The sequence below is a fragment of the Lissotriton vulgaris genome, chromosome 7 (genome assembly GCF_964263255.1).
Source record: "Lissotriton vulgaris chromosome 7, aLisVul1.2, whole genome shotgun sequence".
In the NCBI taxonomy this organism is placed as follows: Eukaryota; Metazoa; Chordata; class Amphibia; order Caudata; family Salamandridae; genus Lissotriton; species Lissotriton vulgaris.
In genome coordinates this window covers 811,936,021-811,959,950 of record NC_141695.1, presented here as the reverse complement: position 1 = coordinate 811,959,950, position 23,930 = coordinate 811,936,021, and the positions used below count along the sequence as shown (strand labels likewise).

General features: G+C 50.5%; 1 protein-coding gene across 1 annotated transcript in view; it reads right to left on the bottom strand.

Annotated features, from left to right (window-relative positions):
* DNAH17 (dynein axonemal heavy chain 17) overlaps positions 1-23,930 on the bottom strand; it is a 15,539,113-nt gene that overhangs the window by 11,671,875 nt on the left and 3,843,308 nt on the right. The window contains exon 19 of the mRNA XM_086931082.1: positions 13,666-13,668. Within this exon, the coding sequence (XP_086787208.1) occupies positions 13,666-13,668 (3 nt within the window). The remainder of the gene's footprint in view (positions 1-13,665; positions 13,669-23,930) is intronic.

Sequence of the window (23,930 nt, the reverse complement as noted above, 5' to 3'; positions counted from 1 at the left end):
TCTCTCTCGGCTTCTACATTGATCCCTTAACACATCACTTAGTCCACTCCACTATCTGCACCACACATAGTCATTTGTAAGTGCTCCTACGTAATTCGCAAGTCGCAGCACGCCCCAGGCCGTAGAGGACTGGGATGGCCCCAATGATGAAGCATGTCACCAAGGGGCAACCCTGGTGAGTGAGGGGACACCTAGAAAAAAAGCAATTTCTCCTTTTCTATCTACTATACCTTCTGTCAGGTTACGCAGCCCCTAAGCGCCTACCGTACTATGAAACTACATTTCCCATGAGTAGGCGGGAGACTTGCAGACTATTTAGTGAGACTATATGAGAGTACCCTTGTATGTTAGGACATCACTTCACTGATGCCTGTCTTGTCTTCTCTTACAGGTATCCTTTCCCTGCTGACCCTACCTTTACCCATCCCACATTTTTTATTTTAGTTTGTTATTTTTCTCCCTCGCCTAATGCCTCGAACACCCTGTGTTTACACTTCTGGGTGTTGGTGACATTTGGAGGTGGAACCATATTTGCATCGACTGGATCACGGGGAGTAAACGTGACACCTTCCAGACCAACCCCATTGAGTGTTGTTGTGAATGGATTTATAGTGACCAGCAAGGCTCTCGGGTATCTGGCTACAGAGACCTTATGTTGAATATAGTTATCAATAATTCCACACAGGCCCTGTACTGTCGCATTCTTTCTTTCCACAGTTGTCGATGATATATTCTTACTCTGCTTGACAAAGAACCATTGCTAATGTGAAAGAACTTCAACCGAATTAGTAGTTATACTTTACCATTTGTTAGGCTACAATGTGGCACTGCTCTACTGTACTTCTGTCACCTGCTATATTCTCAGTTGTACCGTTGAATTGCTCAGGAGGACAAACCAGATTTCATTTTCTTTTTTTTCATAGGCATGCAACTGCCACTGTGGCACACCACTACTACCACCGCTATGAGGAAATTTTATCCGACCAAGATTGCCAACGTTATTCGGTGTTTCCCGTGGAGCCAGCCCTGGGCCTAGCCCTACTTTCAAACACAAATTACAGGTAAGATAAGCGTTTGGTGGTTTGGGGGTATAATGGAGTATTAGTACGAGAGACGAGAGCCTGAAGGTAGTACTACTAAAGTCCTAGGACTCTTGGATTCACTTCACTTAGTCTGTGAGAGGCACTTAGTGTTGAAAACATTTGGGCATTTACACTTAAAGGAAGAAAATGGAACTAAACTTTCAGGAAAACAGTCAACGTTAAACCCCCACCCACCAGGCAAGCAGTAAAAAACAGGTATGCTCAGATAAAGTTTGAAAAAGTATATTTATATCCCTAACAAAATAATCTCCCGCAAGACCCTCCCTAACCCCAACGATTGTCCTTCAAAAGTCCCCAAAAACCCAACTCCCAATTCCCACCCCCCAAAAGTCTCTAAAAAAGGGGCAAGGGACACTAGGGGTGGATGCTGTTCACTTTTTGGGCCAGGGCATCATGCTCCTCGCGGAGCAAGGCGAGCTCCTGCTGAAGGCGGGACACCATCAGGGTGGTGCGGCGCAGGCGTGCCTTCACTGCCTTGCAGGTGCAAGGCCTGTGAGAAGCAGCTGTTGGCCTTGCTGCTCGGCGGTGGCGTTTGCCTTTGGCAGCCCGGCTCAGTCTCGGTGGACCACTGTGCTGGGTCACGGTGGCAGCCGGTGAGGCCACGGAGGACGACGTTGTCGTTGTTGTCGACCGCACACTTTCCACGTCCTCCAGGGCCACCAGCCGCCGATATTCCGCAACAGTGGCCTCGATTCTCCGTTGCCGGGCCGCTCTAGCCAGCTCCTTCCTCCTTGTTCGTTTGGAAGGAGAACCTATATGAAGAAAGAAAGACATAGTCTGTAACCAATGCTCTTTAAGATTAACTCAATCATTCAGCAGAAATGTGTGCTGCAGTACAACTAGCAACTTGCAAGCGCATTACATAACTATTGAGGCCAGTATCTATCTAACCTCACACTTCTTCATCCTTGCTCTAACATTAGTGGGAGTTTAAGGAACAAATTCTATGAGCACTGTGGACTTCCATTGGAGTCGACTATGAAAGTACACCAGTCTTATTCTTCTTCTTGTCTCTTGTTTTGGAAAATTGGTACGTTATTTTCTGCAAGCCGGCATAATGCCAGCGCGGTAAACTTGCACCCGAGAAAAAGAGACGCACGCCATGAGGAGTGACCTAGACTTGCGTTGCCGTTGCGTTACTGTACCCGTCCAGTACATGCAGGTGGTGAATCTCTTACTTTTCTATTACGGGTGGCACTGAGAATACTCTGTTACAACTCAAGGGCTACTGCTTAATTAATTTAACTTTCACCCTACAGTGGAAATGAGTACTAGAAATGGAAAATTGAAGAAGATAAATAATCTGATTATCTATCACTTCACATGGGATGTTTTTGCTTATATATGGGATGACTTTAGGTGCTTTGCTTTTTATTGAGTGACAGGCAGTGATACATCCACACATGAATGACTGAGTACTACTAAACTTATTAAGAGAGGTAGGGAGTGGCCACCATAATAACCGGATCTATGCAGTGCTTGCAATACAAACTACTGCTACTATTTATGGTAGTATTTGGACAAAATTAAAAGTTCTTTTCCTTGCCTTTCCTACACTGGAACGGACGTGCGGGTGCAGTGTTAGTGTTACATGCTCTTCAAAGTTACACTTACTTCATCCACTGACCGTCTACTCTCTCTAGATCATGGGTACTCACAAACTTTCTCTCAGGGGCTACATTTACAGTGTAGTTTGGGGCCGAGGGCCGCACTGGTGGGGGCGGAGTCAGAGGGGGCGGGGCTAAAGCAAAACGATAACTTGTGACCATGAGGTTGCACACAGGTCCCTGCAGCAGATGCCCTCATCCACTGAGCCACCAGACCCAGCATTTACATACATCTCTCTCCCTCCTGCTGTCCCTCCTGCCCTCCCTCCATCTCTCTCTCCCTCCTGCCCTCCCTCTCCCTCTGTCATCTCACTGTGTGTGTGTCTATCTGTGTCAGCCTTCAGCCCGGGTTGAGACCGCTTCCTCAACGCGCACACACAGACAACAACACCAAAGTACTTAACAGGTCTTTAAAAGACCATTAACATATTATTGAGGCTTTGTTTGTTTTAGCGCCCCTGCTTCTCCACCCTGACAATCACTGCTTGCCCGGCCCCACAGAGCAGAGGCTTAGTTCTATTTCACCTCTTTGTGGCCTTGCATCTCCACTCTGCTCTGTGGGGGCCGGGGGAGCAGTGATTGTCAGAGTGGAGATGCAGGGGCGCTAACAGGTGAAATACAAAAAAGCCTCTGCTCTGTGGGGGCCGGGGGAGCAGTGATTGTCTGCAAGGTCAGCGCACCGCCAACGAAGGCTTGCCGGGCCACCACCGGCCCGCGGGCCGTACTAGGAGTACCCCTGCTCTAGATACACATATGCTATCTAAGAGTCAGATAGTAGCATGATCCAGGTATATGGACACATACAGTTTCTGTGTCACCCACCCAGGCTGTTGTCCTTCCACCCATCATTGCTTCATCATTCACCCAGCCATGCATCTCATATTCTTGCCTTCCCAGCTAGTCTTCAATCTCAATAAGTAAGGAATATATAAGAGCTTACCTCTGGCCGCCACCACCACCGTCTCAACTCTCACAGCTGCCGCCGCCGCCTCCTCCCCTGAAGCATCGCCCGATTCGCCCTCCGCCTCGGTGTCGAGCACCACCACCTCCACACTGGCCCCGCCACCAGATGTTCCACCTACAAAGTACATTTAAGAATGTTAGAATAAAGCAGTCACTAGTATTTGGTCTAGGAATGAAGACATGTGAAAACAATGTAATTTGTGACTGTCGTTAAAGTTAAAAAAAAAATGTCCCTTTTTCCAGGGAAGGTTGTCTTGCTGCACTTTTTGGCACAACTGATGAAGGCTGTTTTTTTAACACGCACCATTTTTCTCCACACAGACAGAAGATGGACTTCTAACAACAAGATCAAGTTGAAACCAGGTGAGAGCTCGGCTCGACCACAAGAAATGTCTTCAATTAATCGTCAGCACTAACCACTTTTCCATTATCAGTTAAACGTTTAGTTTTATTATGACTTCATTTTAATAAATGTGTTTACTTTTAATAAAGCTTTTAAACTTAAATACAATCTGTGTTTTTTGGTCCAGACTAGAGTGACTGAGCGAAAGGTTTTGCAATTTTTGCAAGCATGAGTCCAGATAGAACACTTCAAAAGACATTATGGACAATCCCAGAGGACTGCTGTTAGAACCGGGACCCTGGCCGGCCAAGACTCGCGTCGAGGTCAGTCAGGGATCGCCAGTTCTAGGTGTCAGGGCAAGGGAGTCACACACCAAGGCAACCCCTACTCGCCCTCTAGGTAACGTGGCGCGAGCAGTCAAGGCTAAACTTGGAGGCGATGTAAGTTAAGTATTTGCGCATGCACCCCAGCAACAACGCCCAAGGCCCACCACAAAGAAACACTCCACACAAGGTTATGTAAAAATAGCCTTTGTATTATAAAAATATACATCAGATAAAACACACATCTTATTACACTGTGCCAATCAGGCACGGGCGGAATTTACAAGGGATATTTGTACAGGACAGGGCCACTTGAACCACTGTCAAGGGTATCAACACTTTTAGCAGCAATACTTTCAGCCCTAAAGCAATACCTTCAGTAATAAAGTAATACTTTCAGTAATAGCACTTTAGCAATATACTCAGTAATAAGCATTACTTTCAGTAATAGCACTTTAGCAATATACTCAGTAATAAGCAATACTTTCAGTAATAGCACTTTTAGTACACCATATAAAAGTAGAGTATGCCACCAGTAATCACTGGTAACAGGGCCTCACTAGCACCACCTGTACTAGGGAGAAAACAACCACCTACACGTCACACTACCTGTAGGGGTGTAAAAGCAACACACATGATGTCGTAACATTCAGAGGTGTAAAGGCACATGACGCATAAACAATACATTCAGAGGTGCAGAATCAGCAACACACATGATGTCGTAACATTCAGAGGTGTAAAGGCACATGACGCATCAACAATACATTCAGAGGTGCTAAAGCGAAACACATGATGCCGTAACATTCAGAGGTGTAAAAGGACAAAGAGAACACATGATGAATAATCTACCCATTCAGAGGTGTAAGCAAAACACATGATGCCGTAACATTCAGAGGTGTAAAGGTCACTAACTATCTCCCCAAACTCACCAGTCACCACCTGTGACTTGTCCCGGTGTCCCAATGTCAGGGCCTAAACGTGGCAGTTGTCCACTAAGTGCTGGACAACTGGAGCAGGGAAAGTTAGCGCAAAGTTGGAGCCTCTCTGGGCTCAAAGAACCACCACTGTGGCACTGGTGAGCCTCTCTTAGGCTCTCTCACCAGCAAGGGGGGGGGGCTGCTGAGCCTCTCAGGGCCCCAGCACTGAACAGATGCAGCCTCGCTGGGCTGTGGGGTCCCTCTCTCTGGGGACCCAAAGCAAAGGCGAATGCCCAGAGCCTCACTGGGCTCTAATTCAACTGGTGCCCCCGGGGCACGGACAAACTGCTCCTCGAGAGCCTCTCTGGGCTCTTCACTACGCAATGCCCGGCAAGAGCCTCGCAGGCTCACGGCCGAAATGGCCCTCAGAGCCTCTCTGGGCTCGGTAGACAAATAGCTCCTGGAGCCTCGGGGCTCCCCAACCCTGGGGGGGCTTGGGGTGCACGTCGGAGCGGCCCTCTGCCAACGGGGCCGCTCGAGGAAACAAAGAGAACCCGCCCCCGCACTCACCGGGACTTCACTGGTGCTGCGGGGGGCGGGAACCACTGCCGGCGTCTTCCACACTCACCGGCTGGTCTCTCACGGAGGCGGGTCTCTCCCGCTGGTCCCGGGGCTCTCCTGTGCGGCGGGGCTCTCCTCGCTGCGACGGAGCCTTGCCGGTACCGTTTCTTTGCTCTCCTCGCTGCTGGGCTCTCCTCTCCCGGCGGCGAGGCGGGACTTCCGGTTGCTGGTCTCGGGCCGCGCTGCGATTGGTCAGCCGGCCCAGTGCTTCCGGGTCGCCGCGGGCAGCGCGGCGGCTCGCTTTAGGCAGGCAGGCGGGCTCCTATGATCCGAGGAGTGGGCTCCCTCGCAGATCACTCAAAACCGGGCAAATAACGCGGCAATAAGCGGGGTGGCACCCGCGCTGTCGACTCGCCACACGGGGCGATCGGCCTCTGCAGTCCACAGCGCTCCCAAGCGCTGCAGGCACCTGTAAGCGCTCGTAAGCGCAAAACAGCAACAAAAAGCGCTCCCAGGCGCTGGGGGTAAAATCCAGCGCTCTCCAAGCGCTAGGCAAGAAGTCCTCAGTGCTCCCCAGCACTGGAGGACACGGCAGAGCTCCAGCAGGGCTGGAGGTAGGTAGGGGGGCAAGGCTGGGCCAGAGCCAGCACACTGGGTCTCCAGGCAGGGAGACTCCCCAAGTGGCGGTCCTTCTGGCCCCAGCAGCGGCACAAGCCCCCTCTGGCAGGATTCCAAAAGAAGAACATTTTCAGTGGGGACACAGCCCCTTCTTATACTGACAAATCCTTTGTTACAATGTGCAGGGTGGGGGGAAAACCAGTCGCAGCTGGTTCTGGAGCACTCTTGATGGCCCAACCACCCATTTCCTTCACTGGGGAGGCTAGGGTCGTTAGACACACCACAGGGGGGCGGAGCCAGCATTGTGTGGGGAAAACCCAGCCCATCCAGGACCCAGGTACACTCCTCCCACACATCACTCATGCTAATCTCCCACTCACCACCGGGCAAACCCATCTAGACTTCCTGGAGCCTGGCATGCCAGCCAGCTCCAGCCAATCACGCTCCAGCACCCTCACAGCACATGCACACATATCTCAAAGTCCAGAAGTAGCACTTCCCAACTAGACACAAACATGCCGCAGACACCATCTTGCAGCATTCACTCTCACGAGTTTATACATACTAAACTCGAGCCTGTACTCCCCACGCATCAGGAACTACTAGGGACACACACATTCCCCATGCATTCCTATGGGAGGGCAGGCCAGCCAAACTACACGCACGCACTTTCACTCTGGGACTCAGGGGAAAGTGCGCAGAGACCCAAAAATCACTGACACAGGGTCACAAATAAGGCAAAAAGTCTAGGGGTGAACCTGCCCTGCGGGCCAAGTCCAACACAACCCCCTTCCAGCCAAAACGCAGGGGAGAACAATCACCACCGTGATGGACTTCCCTGCTTGGGGCGATAGAACACGGACGCAGGCCCGCCACTGCCGGGACACTCTCCTGTTCTATGCCACGGTGAACCCCTAGGGTTCCTTCTAAAACTACTGTAAGGACCAACTGGGCTACCCCACTGGTACTCCTCAGCTGTCCGCGGCCCGGACCAGGCCCTGGGCCACCCAGGTGCCACCGGTCCTTGCCAATTCGCAGAGCGGGGGGTAGTAACCCCTGGCACATAGTGTCCATTCTCCACTCTCCCTGTCTGCAAGACAGGACTAGACTGCCACTGGTTCACCAGCCTTTGGTCTACAACCTCAGGCGGACCAGGAGTCTCAGGGAAGGCTCTCCTCCCCTTACCTCGTCTTCCAGGGTTCCTCCTCCTCCTGCGAGGGGTACCCTTACAACGCCACTCCAACCCAGGGTTTAACCCCTCAGGTTGCACCGGGGTCAGAGGTGGGCTTTCCCACCCTCTGCACCCCCTTCCAGAGGTCTGCCCTCTCCCAACTGGAGAAGTTCCCCTGGAAGAACCGGTCAGGACACTGCTTACAGTCGTCCTACCCTTCAGGTCAGGCCGAACCTGCACCTGGCCTCCCAACCTCCGGTCTAAAACCTTTGGTGGAATAATTGCCTGGCACTCCAGGACTTCTGGGGACTCACACGCAATCCCCCTGAGGCTGACACATGACCCATGTGTCGTGTGACTGTCTGTCTGGCGCAGATCTCCCGCCTCCTGTCCACCTGACAGTGCGCAAAGATCCCCCAGACCAGAAGTGGCGCCACCCGGGTCCACCCAAGAAGATCTAGCCCAACTGGCTAGTCTCTGGTCCACTGGTGCATCCACTGGGAAACTCATCCCCCAATCACTCCTCACTTCGGACTTCTGTGCACTCCCTCCTGGAGTAGCACTGCCGGACACTGGAACCCCTGGAGTTCTAGTTACAGACGCTCCAGGTTCCCTAGACACTAGGAGATCCTCCTCAAGTGTACTACCAGGACAGCCTAGGTCCCTAACCTGGTGTTCCCTCAAGAAACCACCCAAGTTCTGAGACAGGGCTTCGGGCCTCTGGGGGCTCTCAGCCACCCACTGACTCCTGCTCCACTGAGCCAGGTAGTCAGCCCCTCCACCTCTCTCACTATACTGGGACCTAGCTGGGCTACACTGAGCCTCTTCCACCACGCTGGGCTGGAAGATACCTATACCACTACAGTTGGACTCACTCTCCAATGACTCTACAGAACCTCTGGCACTCTCCCAGCGCTCTGCTTCTTCTGCAAGGGTGTCCGGATCAGTCAACCCACATTCCAACAGGTGTAGGCGCAACTCTGGCAAACAACTACTAAGCACCTGCTCTCTTAGAACCAGATCAAATAGTTTGTCAAACTCAGATTCCATGTGAACCTCTAACCATTCAGCCAGTGCACCTTGACATTCATCCACAAACTCCCCCCAAGACTGGTGAGACAGTTTCCTACTGCCCCTGAATCTCAACCTATACTCCTCCTCTGGGGAAACAGGTACCAGACTCTGGGAACTGGGAGTGGGATTTCCTGCACTGAGATTCAAATAGCTGCCACCACTGGACTCAACCCTCCCTGGGGGATCCAGAAAATTAGGACTGCGGTCAGGGGATAACCTACACTCTAGGGCTATCTTCTCCCTGGCCCAGGCCCTCTCAGCCTCTGCAGTCCGCTCATTCACACCCAGCTGCGCCATCCTCCAGGCATACTCTAACCTGAGCTTCTCCATGGCCAGCTGGTGCTCCCTCTCTTCTCTCCTATCCACCCACTCCTCTGGGGACAGGGAAAGGAATGGGGGGCTACATCTGACACTGGACCCAGCAAGGGACTCCCTATCTAGGGGGTACTCACTCTCTGCTGGCGCCCATCCACTGTCAAACTCACTCTCCACATCAGACTCTTCAGGGCTCCCCTCAGACCCACCACCCTCATGGTGTGCGGTCCGGGCCCTCTCCCTCTCACTGTGCTCACGCTCCCAGTCACTCTTCTGCCACAGGATCATGTTATCCCTAAGCTTGGACTGGGTGTCTGACTCACTCACTGGGATGTCTCTCTCCTTACATAACCGTACCAACTCATGCACACTGTACTTAAACAGGCCACAAAGGTTAAAAGGAGATTCCATCTTGACAGGATGCTCACAGACACGTGCAACACAAGGGAACTAGCAATCTGAAGTAGAAGTACACAATTCCAAAATTTCAACACTCTCCTTAAAAAAAAAGAACTCACTCATGCGTCCAGGAAAACACACCATTCATCCACACACACCCTCCCCTCGGATCGGTAAGGCAGTTTCTACCACCCCTGACTTCTCAACCTGACCACAAGTGACACAGGTACCAAACTCTGGAAGCAGGGCGGGGGACAAATGTACTGAACACAATTATCAAATGACACTCTCCAGGAGAAGAAACAATAATGGAACTTCACCAAAACACAATAATCCCCAACAATGTGGTCATCTAAAATGCAGAGCTTTGTAGTGGCCAGTTGCCACTGTGGTACAACGCAAACACAAATCCTCATCCTCACCGCTTGCCGCCAATGTTAGAACCGGGACCCTGGCCGGCCAAGACTCGCGTCGAGGTCAGTCAGGGATCGCCAGTTCTAGGTGTCAGGGCAAGGGAGTCACACACCAAGGCAACCCCTACTCGCCCTCTAGGTAACGTGGCGCGAGCAGTCAAGGCTAAACTTGGAGGCGATGTAAGTTAAGTATTTGCGCATGCACCCCAGCAACAACGCCCAAGGCCCACCACAAAGAAACACTCCACACAAGGTTATGTAAAAATAGCCTTTGTATTATAAAAATATACATCAGATAAAACACACATCTTATTACACTGTGCCAATCAGGCACGGGCGGAATTTACAAGGGATATTTGTACAGGACAGGGCCACTTGAACCACTGTCAAGGGTATCAACACTTTTAGCAGCAATACTTTCAGCCCTAAAGCAATACCTTCAGTAATAAAGTAATACTTTCAGTAATAGCACTTTAGCAATATACTCAGTAATAAGCATTACTTTCAGTAATAGCACTTTAGCAATATACTCAGTAATAAGCAATACTTTCAGTAATAGCACTTTTAGTACACCATATAAAAGTAGAGTATGCCACCAGTAATCACTGGTAACAGGGCCTCACTAGCACCACCTGTACTAGGGAGAAAACAACCACCTACACGTCACACTACCTGTAGGGGTGTAAAAGCAACACACATGATGTCGTAACATTCAGAGGTGTAAAGGCACATGACGCATAAACAATACATTCAGAGGTGCAGAATCAGCAACACACATGATGTCGTAACATTCAGAGGTGTAAAGGCACATGACGCATCAACAATACATTCAGAGGTGCTAAAGCGAAACACATGATGCCGTAACATTCAGAGGTGTAAAAGGACAAAGAGAACACATGATGAATAATCTACCCATTCAGAGGTGTAAGCAAAACACATGATGCCGTAACATTCAGAGGTGTAAAGGTCACTAACTATCTCCCCAAACTCACCAGTCACCACCTGTGACTTGTCCCGGTGTCCCAATGTCAGGGCCTAAACGTGGCAGTTGTCCACTAAGTGCTGGACAACTGGAGCAGGGAAAGTTAGCGCAAAGTTGGAGCCTCTCTGGGCTCAAAGAACCACCACTGTGGCACTGGTGAGCCTCTCTTAGGCTCTCTCACCAGCAAGGGGGGGGGGCTGCTGAGCCTCTCAGGGCCCCAGCACTGAACAGATGCAGCCTCGCTGGGCTGTGGGGTCCCTCTCTCTGGGGACCCAAAGCAAAGGCGAATGCCCAGAGCCTCACTGGGCTCTAATTCAACTGGTGCCCCCGGGGCACGGACAAACTGCTCCTCGAGAGCCTCTCTGGGCTCTTCACTACGCAATGCCCGGCAAGAGCCTCGCAGGCTCACGGCCGAAATGGCCCTCAGAGCCTCTCTGGGCTCGGTAGACAAATAGCTCCTGGAGCCTCGGGGCTCCCCAACCCTGGGGGGGCTTGGGGTGCACGTCGGAGCGGCCCTCTGCCAACGGGGCCGCTCGAGGAAACAAAGAGAACCCGCCCCCGCACTCACCGGGACTTCACTGGTGCTGCGGGGGGCGGGAACCACTGCCGGCGTCTTCCACACTCACCGGCTGGTCTCTCACGGAGGCGGGTCTCTCCCGCTGGTCCCGGGGCTCTCCTGTGCGGCGGGGCTCTCCTCGCTGCGACGGAGCCTTGCCGGTACCGTTTCTTTGCTCTCCTCGCTGCTGGGCTCTCCTCTCCCGGCGGCGAGGCGGGACTTCCGGTTGCTGGTCTCGGGCCGCGCTGCGATTGGTCAGCCGGCCCAGTGCTTCCGGGTCGCCGCGGGCAGCGCGGCGGCTCGCTTTAGGCAGGCAGGCGGGCTCCTATGATCCGAGGAGTGGGCTCCCTCGCAGATCACTCAAAACCGGGCAAATAACGCGGCAATAAGCGGGGTGGCACCCGCGCTGTCGACTCGCCACACGGGGCGATCGGCCTCTGCAGTCCACAGCGCTCCCAAGCGCTGCAGGCACCTGTAAGCGCTCGTAAGCGCAAAACAGCAACAAAAAGCGCTCCCAGGCGCTGGGGGTAAAATCCAGCGCTCTCCAAGCGCTAGGCAAGAAGTCCTCAGTGCTCCCCAGCACTGGAGGACACGGCAGAGCTCCAGCAGGGCTGGAGGTAGGTAGGGGGGCAAGGCTGGGCCAGAGCCAGCACACTGGGTCTCCAGGCAGGGAGACTCCCCAAGTGGCGGTCCTTCTGGCCCCAGCAGCGGCACAAGCCCCCTCTGGCAGGATTCCAAAAGAAGAACATTTTCAGTGGGGACACAGCCCCTTCTTATACTGACAAATCCTTTGTTACAATGTGCAGGGTGGGGGGAAAACCAGTCGCAGCTGGTTCTGGAGCACTCTTGATGGCCCAACCACCCATTTCCTTCACTGGGGAGGCTAGGGTCGTTAGACACACCACAGGGGGGCGGAGCCAGCATTGTGTGGGGAAAACCCAGCCCATCCAGGACCCAGGTACACTCCTCCCACACATCACTCATGCTAATCTCCCACTCACCACCGGGCAAACCCATCTAGACTTCCTGGAGCCTGGCATGCCAGCCAGCTCCAGCCAATCACGCTCCAGCACCCTCACAGCACATGCACACATATCTCAAAGTCCAGAAGTAGCACTTCCCAACTAGACACAAACATGCCGCAGACACCATCTTGCAGCATTCACTCTCACGAGTTTATACATACTAAACTCGAGCCTGTACTCCCCACGCATCAGGAACTACTAGGGACACACACATTCCCCATGCATTCCTATGGGAGGGCAGGCCAGCCAAACTACACGCACGCACTTTCACTCTGGGACTCAGGGGAAAGTGCGCAGAGACCCAAAAATCACTGACACAGGGTCACAAATAAGGCAAAAAGTCTAGGGGTGAACCTGCCCTGCGGGCCAAGTCCAACAACTGCACTAAGTTGATAGAGCTATTGCTGACTAGAATCATGGGAGTTTCGCCAACCGTGCAATCTTAGTTAGCTACACAGACAGACTAATAAGAATAATCTAGTAATACCACAGGGAGTCATAGTAGAGGCAGGATAAGAATTTAGATACAGTCTACAAGAAGAGCAAAGACAATTTTGAAAAAAGTCAAATGAGGAACGCTAGGAAAAATAGGTACTAGTCTAAAATGAAAACTTACTGGGGCCAGCAGAGGAGCCCTCGCCTGCCCGATCCTGGCCCTGTTGATGAACAGCATCCGCCGCCTGCTGCTCCTGTGTCCTCCTCTCGCCCCTGGGGGGAGCTGACGTACAACATGAAAGAAAGAACAGAAAACATGGATGATTGTTGCTTGTCAATGTCAACCAAATCAAACATTTCAAAAGAACAATAACAAAATATTTCTGCGAAATTATATTGATTATGGTTACTTTTCATTTATATGCGGACCTGTGACTTCGAAAGTCACGTAACTCACTAAACAAAGTACTGAAACGTTCACCTAGGACTGGCAGGCAGCAGTCCGCAGGCAAGACGCAAAGTGACAGACAAACTCCATTGTGATTTCAGTCAGATCAGTGACAACACTAACAGTTGCCTGCTACATTACCAGTCATTTAAATAGTCAAACTATCAATCCACCGCCACTATTTTTCTTATTGTCAGGGTTACAAAGGAAGGGGCAGATTTAAGCCCTTGCGGCTCTTTTGCGCCGTTCTTGCGTGACTTTTGTGACGCAGCAGCTAAACAAAAAAGGGCGCCATGGTGCGGCGTATAATATTATAACAACGTGACGCATTTGGGAGATGCATCCCGTTATAAAGCCCTGCGCCATCAGGGGGCGTTCCGGCGCAAGGGAGGGCATTCCTGCGCTGGAACACATCCTAATAGTGGCTGAGGGAAATCTACAAAATATCAATCAGTCACCTTTAGGACAATGATGCGTCACACAAACCCTGCACCTGCTTGAAGCAGACGTACGGCTTGACCCAGCATTGGGGAGATAGGGTACCCCAGAGCATTGATGGAGCTGCGCCATCGTTGCGACGCAACTCCAGCAGTAAAGCTTCGGTGACGTTTTGGGCCCATGGGGCGCCGCCGCCGCATTGCAAATACGGCGCACCATGTTTGGTGGTGGTAGCGGGCCGCACAATTAATGGCGCATCCCTGCTACTTTGCAGGGATGCGACGGTAATTGCAATTCTGCCCCTTAGGGGCATACTTACTTACGCGTTCTGGCGCATCTCCAGAGATGCGCCAGATCAAATGCGTCACGCAAAACTACCCTTGCGACACGGCAGATGTGCCTCATTTACAATGCGGCGCGCCCTGGCGCAAGGGTAGGCACTTGCGTGACGCATCTCGTCACGTAAGAGCGGCGCATCGCTGGAGTCACGTCGCCAACGCAATGCAACTCCAGTAATGCTCAGGGCCACCCAATACTTTACATGCTGTGTCAGTCCTTTCGCCTGCTTCGAGCAGACATAAGGAATTGAATTGACGTAGCAGCGGCGCAGAAGTGCCTGCGTTAAATCTTGTAGATTTCACGCAGGCAATTTTGCGAGGCGCACAGCCGCTGGACCGCCCACCCTGCGTACTAGGAACGCACCCATTGTGGTGCAGGCCCATGGCTTTATAACGTGACGCATCTCCCTAGATGCGTCATGCTGTAAATGACTTGCAGGGATGCGGCACGTTTACGCCGCTGTTGCGTCACGCAAGGCAACGTAAACGTGGCGCAAGGGGCTTGTAAATGTAATCTGCCCCCTAGTGTCTAGCATTACGCAGTTCTGTTAAGTACACTCATACATAATAGTTACTCAGGCCAATGAGACCACGAAATAGAAAACAAATAAGCATAGTAGCAACCCCACTGAGAAGGAGAGCAGTGCACCTGAAATGCACAGAAGATTTTGAAATATAATTTAACTACAATGTAATCGTCATCAGCGGCATTATTGGCTTGCTCCATGTAAAAAACAAATATTTGCAATACAACAACACAGAGCAGGAGAAAACATCATAGTAGTGAGTGATTAAATGCCAATGGCTACTACTACTCACCAAGGCCGGGGATCTCCAAGCCGAGCTGGTCCAGCAGGTCGCGCTCGCGGTCCAGGAGGTCCGTCCAGCGATGGGTGACCTGGCTGTAGGTGCGCTGGACCCCGTAGAGGTGGGATATGGCCCAGCACACCTTCTCCCACCGCTTCCGGCGCTCCCGCATGTTATAGCCGCCGGCCGCGATCCTGCCGCCTCCCGCGATGGTCCTGGGCAGGCGGCGCTGGACAAAGTACACCAGCGCGCCCACTTCCTCCGGGCTGAATATCTCCCGGCGCGTCACCTGCTCCCCCCTCGATCTCACGCCTGCTGTCCTGCCACTGGGTCCAGCACTACTCCCCGCCGCCGCTGCGGCCCTCAAGTGCCTGGGCAGCTTCACGGCGCCTGGCTTGACCATGGTCTGGGCAGGTAAGGTAGGAAGAAGTAGAAAATTAAGAAAGAATAGGATAGGGAAGAAGAAAAGAAAAGAGTTTACAAAAGTAGTTTAAAAGTAAAGAAAAATAGCAGAAAAGACAAAAATATACAGCTAGGAAAAGAGAGGGATAGATAAGAAGCAAAATCGTAAAAAAAAAACTGAAAACAAGCAAAGGATGGGAAAGATATCAAGAGGATTAAACACCATGCCCAGACACAGGAAATGAATGAAAAACAAGATGGCCGGCGCCCGTTTCCGAGCGCGAAAGTCAGTTCGCGCGAGATTTTCCTCGCGATCTCGTGCGAACCTCTAGATTTCCCGCGCGATCTCGTGCGAACCTCTACTCGCAATGCGCTTACTGCGCGAGATTATACATAGCGGGCGGAAACGGAAATACGTCACGCAAACAAAATGGCCGCGCCCGTACTCGACCTTGGGGTAAATTCGCGTGTTGCGCTGCAAGCGGCTCGCGAATACTGCAAAAAAACTCGCGAAACAACAAGCCGCAAAAAAATAAAATGCTCATTCGCACGAATTGGCGGCTTCCGCGGTCGGTTTCGCACGACGCCGCGCCCCGCGAATAGCGCGAAAAAAACCGCAAAACGATTTCAGCAAAAGCAAAAGCAATGAGCAGGTGCAAAAGGTCAACCTCATGATTTGTAACGATTCTTTGTATTGCTTCCTGAGGGGGCCCTCCAGAATTCGGTTGCCTGCTTGCAACTATTGTGTGACCCTGCTCTGACCTTAACTGTATGCCACAAAGGTCCTGATTTACAGCTAAAGGAGCAGACAAGCAGGTGCCAGGCTGGAACTTTAAATTCTTTCAGTGACACATTAATTAGCCCCTAATTCATTATTGTCAGTTGGGGCAGGGCAGGTGTTGTAACTAATTTTGCAACAATGAAAGCACTTAGCAAGTGCAAAAGATCACTAATCAGGGCGCACTAAGGAAGCAGGTGCCAGCTAAAAAAATATTCTGTGACACATTAATCAGCCCCAAATTAATTCAGGTCACTTGAGGCAGGGAAGGTGTGCTTTGCTTTGCCGAAAATAATGTACACTGGACAACCAGAGGGTGTGGTGATGAAACAGAGGGTGGCATGGGTGGGCCAGAGGGTGGCATGAGTAGTCAGAGAGTGGCAGTGGTGACAGAGAGTGGCAGTGATGAAGAAGAGTGTCCCAAACAGGCTGGACATGTAGAAACAACAAGTTCGCAAAACTTGCGACCCGACAGGTAAGTTCGCAAATTGCGAAATTGTAAAAACCCTCGCGAACTGGCAGAAACACGGGCGAACACAAAAAAAAAAAAAAATCCGCAAATTCGCGGGAATTCGCGGATTTTGCGGATTGCGAATCCGCAAATCCGCAAAATTCGCGAACGCGAGATCCGCAAAATTCGCCCATGCTTACTCAGGAGTCGAACTCTAAGTTTTGCTCGGTGCCCTAACACAGCGCTTTTTTATGCGCGAGTGTTTGGGGGTGTGGCCTCAAGGGGGCGTGGCCACTGCAGCGAGAGCAGTGGAACAGTATGGGTGGGGAAGAGTGACTGCGCCTACACACGCCAGCTTAATGGCTCGACTCGCCCAGCTCTGGTGGCTTCTCTCAATACCTATGTTGTGTGTGGAAGCAAGGCCTACACCTGGCTGCCCAAGTCATGGGCTGGCACCTGTTATACCGCTTGGTTGCAACTTGCTTCCCCCGACCTACACAGCCGATGCAACATACCACATCCAAAAGAGACGTGTAGTTGACGCTGAAGACACAGCCGGGCAAGAATTTGGAGACTTTGCTAAAGGGTTCCTCTCCTTTTGGGGCCCTATGGTCAATAGTGGCAATATTCAACACCTTATAAGAGTGGTAGAGGCCACCATCAACGTGACTGTCGGTTCTCTCAGTAACATCACTGCTTAACTTCAAGCGGACTGCCTCATGACTTTGCAGAACCGGATGGTTCTTGACATAATTCCAGCGGACCGTGGAGGAGTCTGTACATTGATCAAAACACACTGCTATGTATACATACCTGATAATGCACTAACAGTTTATCAAGCAATCCAGAAGCTCCATAAGATTGCTTCCGACATCCATCAGGAAGAGGGTTCATGGTCCCTAACCAGTTGGTTTTGGGGCTTGGTCTATCAGTGGGGATAGAATATATTGGTTTTCGTTGCCATCATTGCAGCCGTATTCTTTTCTTGCTACCTCTCTGTTCAATGTATGCCCGCGCTATGTGACCTCTGTGCCACCAGAATGCCATGATGATGCTTCAGAAGGAAGTCTAGAGTATGATGGATATTGACCTAGGTGATGACTAATAGTTGCCTCTACATGGCAAAAGGAGGGATGTTGAACTGTACTTAAAATGATCACCGAGATTACATTTTGTGTTGCCATGCTCTCAACAACCTGGTAAAGAATTGCTTTCTGTGTCTCTGTTGGAGCTTGCTTAACCCTCCCCGCTCCTTATGGTTGAGCCGATTGAGAAGCTGCTTGTGTACCTCGCCCCCAGTTTCGCCAGAGACTTAACCGCATCCTGTCCACTGTTGGTAATTCAGCCTCCCACGACCAACGACTGTGCCCCTTGACCACGCCATCTGGGCACGGAAGTCAGAGGCTGTGTGTATTGTGCAATCGGAAACAGATGCTCTGTGACCACGCTATCTGGGCTCGGAAGTCCGACCCGATGTACATTGTGCAACCAGAGACAGATGCTCCCTGGCCACGATTGCGCCACCAAAGGCTGACGAGGAACTTGTCTGATGAAGAACTTGTCTGAAAAAGAACTTGTATTGTGTAAAGGGAGTGGCTAGTGCTACAATTATGTGTGCGCTGCGGAGCAAAGCAGCAGTCTCCGTAGAATTGTCTTAGTGCCATTTTGGGACCCTGTCCTTAGCTTGAGCTAATAAAATAACTTACTTCCCTCCATAGCTAAGTTTTCCTGGTCTCTTTGATAGCGTATGATTGAGAAGGAGAACCCGTAGATTCCAGGTGTTCCCTGCACCGCTGGCTTAGACCCTCCAGTGGGGAGGAGTCTCCAAAAAGCCGGTTCTACAGTGGCAACGAGGCTCTCGCTTTTTACTCCCCCATTTGCTGTTTCCGAATGAGATCAGACCTCTGCATCATGCCCTGGAGGACAACTTCCACTGTCCCCCGCAACCCTCCACCACAATCACCTTGGACCTCGACGAGGACCCGTTCAGTCCACGTGGACCTACCTCAGTAGACCGCAAGACACCGTCCCGTGGCGGGGTGCCTGTGCCGGCTGCTGTGCATCCGGTGCCACTAACTAGTCTGCTAGTCGGGTCCGGGACCCCTTCTTCTGAGATATTGGATGGCCTCCAAGGCTATGGTCTTGGGTCATCAACGCCATGTGTCTGTGGCCCTGTGCTGTCCGCTGCCTCAGGCCACAAATGCGGCCCACCAGGGCTCACACATCAAATCGAGTCCAGACCGGCCCGGCAGTGGCATCACAGCAGGAGGCACACGCCACCATTGCCAGGACAACTTCCAACTGCCAACTACCAAGACAAAACAGTGGTACTGGCAGACTGACGGAGTTGCACCCACCTGTTGTGGATGCCATCTGCCTGATCCCGGTGCCACTAACTCAGTACACCACGAATCATCTTCCATGACTGTTTTGGTTATGTGCTGTAGAGAGCTCACGCAGCAATGTCACCTCAGGTAGTGTAGGAGACCCAGGATGACGATGGTGAAGATGATGCAGGTGTGACCCCCACTCGAGCTGAATCAGGAATGGCCATGAGGGATACTATCCTAGACATTTTCTTCACATGAGAGTGCTCCGCTCTAGTGCCCCAACCTCAGCGCACTGAAACTCACGGACTCTTCTGTTTGTATGTTGGGTGTCCTCTGTACTTGCTCCGGCTCCCTCCATGTTGCTCAGCAGTTGACTCTGTTATGCAGGTGTTGTCTGTTTCCATTGCACTGGTGTCCACTGTTCAAGTTGTTGCCGGCACCAAGCACTCTGTGCGGGCTGGCTAATACTCACCCCAAACACATCCAGCACAGGCGTCACTGAACATGTGTCCCTGCCAATAAAGGGGCCGGGCGCACGTGCCCTTAGCCAGTTCAACATAATATCTGCATGTGTCCCTGTGGTCTTGTGGCATTCATGAGGGCCCTGGGCTCTACGACATTACATTGTGCTGTGTACAGCGGACGGAGACACGTCACTGGAGGCAGCGGGTTAAGGCTTGGACATGTAGCTTTGTTGTCACCTACTCAATTCGTAAGGGGAGTGGACTGGGCCATTGTACGCAGAGCCAACGTGGGTGTGTGAGTGATATGTGTGTGCCCCCGGGTGTGGTTCCGTACTGGAAATGTACATCTGCATGTGTCTCTATGGCAGTGTGGGTCTCCTTTGTGGGGTGTAGGTGGTCCCTTAAGGGTGATGGACACCCATGTATGTGATCTAGTTTGCCTTCCATGGGTTCGTACCACACCTGCACCTATTCGCACACCTCTTTTTGGTGTTCTGACACCTGGCATTGGGGGGCCATGTGTGGGTCAGTGAAGTGTTGTGGGCCTGCTGTGCTTGCAGGTACTTCATGCTGTGTGGTCTGTTGCAGGGGCTGGGTTCTCCCCCAAGTAGCTTGGCTGCCCTGGTCCTAGTAGTGGGTTTCGTGGGTTGTCCATGGGGTGTTGCAGGGCATTGTTGTCAAAGGTATGGTGGTCCTCTCCAGCATCACTGATGAGTTGTCTGGTCTGCTCTGCTGGAGGTGTTGTGTGTCCCTCTGCATAGTGAAGGGGAGAAGCATGTTAACATTGTGTTGACATGTATGTTGGTGCATTGTTCTTGTTTACATGCAGACTGTATGACAATGTACATTGTGACTGTTTGGGAGGTGCTGGATTTTGATGGTGGACAGTGGACATTTGGACTACAGGATGGATGTGGAGATGACACGTACATTTCCATCTCACAGTTTCCAACTCTCTAAGATCTAGTTAGCCTGTTTCAGTGCATGTACGGAGCCAGTTGTGTTCTCTGTTCTGTGGTGTCAGGGATGCACATTGAACCACATTGTTGACAATGTGGATATCCTATTCTTGCTATGTGTGTGTGCTGCAGTGTGACACGGGGATGAGGGACATGATCCAGGGTCATTGTGGGTGTGCTGTGTGCTACACCTCATTGTGCATTTGTGCCGTTCATTACTCACCCTGTTGATGTTGTGTCAGGTCCTCCCGACTTGTACCATCTCCACACTGTTGACTGTGACCTCCTTTTTCCTCTAGCTCCTCCTGTGGCGCAGGACTCCCACCTTCTGTCGCCGTTGCTGCCTTCCTGTTGGCAGCGCCTTTGTGCCTAGTTTATATTTTCACATCATGCCAATGCCTAGTGGCTTCCTCGACACTCCGACTGCATTCACATTTGTCTTATTGTGGGTCAGTTGAGTACTGTCACCTCTGAGATGCTGGTCTTGTTTTGCTATGGAGTGCACTCCATCTTCCTCTCCTTCTTCTCCTTGGTCTTTCCCGAACCTGTTGTTCCTTGCTTGTAGTCTGTAGGGCTTGTGGGGTTATCGTCGGCCTCTGTACTCGGTCAGGGTGCATCCATGTCGCTACACGCTTTGGATTGTTTCTGGTGTGTTTTTGTGGCTGTGATTGTGCATTTTACCGCCAGACGCGTGGGATTTGCAGGTCTGTCACTGTTTTTTGCTGATTTTTGTATCACGATTGGCCTCATTGCAGGATTTTTAGCATTCTCATTTCTCTTTTTTGCGGCATGGCATTGGTTTTAACTCGGCCATTTGGCGCGTTATCTGGTGACTATCGCATGGTACCGCTGTGTTGAGAATGCTTCGTTAACACAGCGTAATTTTCCTGTGACAGGGTGCGATATGCAAAGTTGAGCTAAGCTAAATTTGCGAGGGTTATCACATCATCTTGAGAATATGCCCCACAGTCGCAGAGACATCACGAGTCCCTTATTAGCTAGCTGAATAATTGGGTTGTGAATTGTAAGCAAGTGTAGTGCCCACCAGAAAGTAACAAACAAAGGATGTGGTAAGGAATAATGTGTTTGCAGATCAGACAGCTGAGGAAAATGACCAAGTTGAAATGAAAAGAATGTTTGTAGCAGGCCCTGCTGGTGGGTACTAGAAGTCATGATGTCTAAGTTGAAAGTATATGAATATAGGGGGGTTATACCCAGATAAGTCACTAGGGACCTGGGTGCAATGTGATACAATTAAAGGGGTCCCAGTGAACTGATAAAAGCTGTACATACAACTATTACTTGCACTAAATCAAAAACTACAATACAAGAAATGAAGCGCACTGTTATTTAATCACAATAGGCTTTTGTCATTACGTTATAAGCAATAACAATATAGTCATCATAGTGCCCCAGAGTAGAAAAGGGAAATGGGTTGAAATGGAGTGTTAGTGTAAAGGAGAAAGGATGTGTCAGTGGAACAAAATGCAATTACAATATATCACAATTTGCAATTCAACAATTCAGCTGGCTTCAGATCCCTGAGCCAGTAGATAGAATAACTAATATCCAAAAATTTGAGTAAACATCATGCACATGACGCTGCTAATTCATAGCACTATGATGACTATATTGTTATTGCTTATAACGTAATGACCAAAGCCCATTGTGATTAAATAACAGTGCGCTTCATTTCGTGTATTGTGGTTTTTGATTTAGTGCAAGTAATAGTTGTAAGTTGAAAGTATGGCACATTTGAAGGGACAAGGGATGGTGAATTAATAGGCCAGGGAAGAAAGAAGAATGTTGCCAGATGCATATATATTTCTTGTGGGTATGATGAGACATTGCTTAGCCCGTATGGTGCGCATGATGCACAATTCTGGAAGGGGTATCCAGATGCCCCTGGTAATTTCGCACCACACATTTTCCCTTTTGAGGTTCTTCGGATGAATAATATAGGAATAGACAGATATAGTAATTCAAAGGATGTCTTGATTGTTCTTCAAGAGTTTAGCAAAGGGATTGAGGCTTACCCCACTACTTAGTGTTGAGAGACAACAAACACAAATTATATAAAGTTTTATCTTTGCCAGTTAACTGAAAGTTTGCATTCTATTCACTAATAGGTCCGGACACCCTGCAGTCACAGAGGGACCCAGAAGCGATGCACAGCCTGGCTGTTTGTTATGGACCATCCACTTGACTATGATTGAGGGGGAGCTGCAGAGCAAAGAAGTGCTGGCCGAGGCAGGACCACCAAAAGAAAGGAAAGAAAGAGGGGCTATCCAGGAGCACCAGCCTGTTGTTTCACCTGTGCTTGAGTCCCAGTCTATTGAGCCTCAGCCAGTGTGCTTGCCTGTGTTTGAGCCTCTGCCCCTTGGTCCCCTTGAGTTCGACCCCCTTTTTTCCTGACGCCGCAATGCCCGGAGTGTTGAGGTACGCCTAAGGGAAAATCAGATTAGTAGGGATAGACTGTATTGCTGAAAAATAGGATGCATGCACCCTGCCTGTGCTACCAACGATAGTTTAGGGAAAGGGAGATTGATGCATTGTTTGGACAGTCGAAGAACGGGGAAAATGGACTGTGATTCTAAAGAAATAAATAACTTGCCTGGCAACGTGGGATTTGGATCCGAGCTGGACGAGCAGCTCTACCGCCACTCCTCAACAGCGCCTATGCCTGATGAACAATAGGAGCCTGTCAGTGATGGCTCCCTGAGGGACACTGGAAAGAAGAGTTTTGCCCATCCTTTTGTTCCCTGGCCACCAATTCCATTGTATTGCATTTCTATCCCAATCACCATGTATCCTTTTGATCGCCCCATTATTGAGGAAGAACAACCATTTGCAGCACTGCATCTAGAGCAGGCTGGTTAAAAAAAAGCTTGATACTATCATGCAGTTGGACAAAGGAGTTTTTGGTTCAACTACTTCCCTTGCAGGTTCTGTTCCTGATGTTATTTGTACTACTAATTTTTAGTGTCATATTTTCTTTTACGTTAGCTATGTCTATATTCATATTCGTACCTGACATATCATCTGTTGAGCTATATTTTCCTTTCCTTTGTTAGAATTGTAAAGACCCTTACCTGATAGCAAGAATAAAGGTTGTCTGTATTAGCATAAAATGCTAAAAGGAGGGTCTGATAGAATTGAAACGTAACACTGTCATCTTACTCATGTTTTACCCAATGTTATGTTAGCATTTATATGCTAATACATTATATTTGCTTATCGTGTGTAGACGTAATCAGTAGATACAGATGTTGCGTTAGTTAGGTTGACATCTGTGCCCCCATTTTAGTTCTCGAAGACGCCATTTGTATTATAATCGAAACTGTTACTTGCTCATTTACGAGAAATGATCCTTGGTAAGTTTTGTTTTTCAAGTGCTGAAACTTTCTCATTAACACATACCTTTCCCTGAGATAAAGGGTGCTCCCACTGTTTCAGCTGCAAGCACAGACTGTATGACCTAGACAAAGAGATAGTGTGTGCCCGGTCCCAGGCTCTTAGCTCATCTTCCTGTGCCCCTTTGTTCTTCTGTGTTCTCTGTGGAAAGTTACTGGGTGGGTGTGTCTTTCGCCGATGCTCAAATGTATAATTATTCCTTTTATGCTGGGAAAAGTCAGTCCCTCGTCAGCCATCATAGGAGACTGGTCAGACAGGACTCCACTGCAGTTGAGGTTCCGTGACGATCGTAAGTG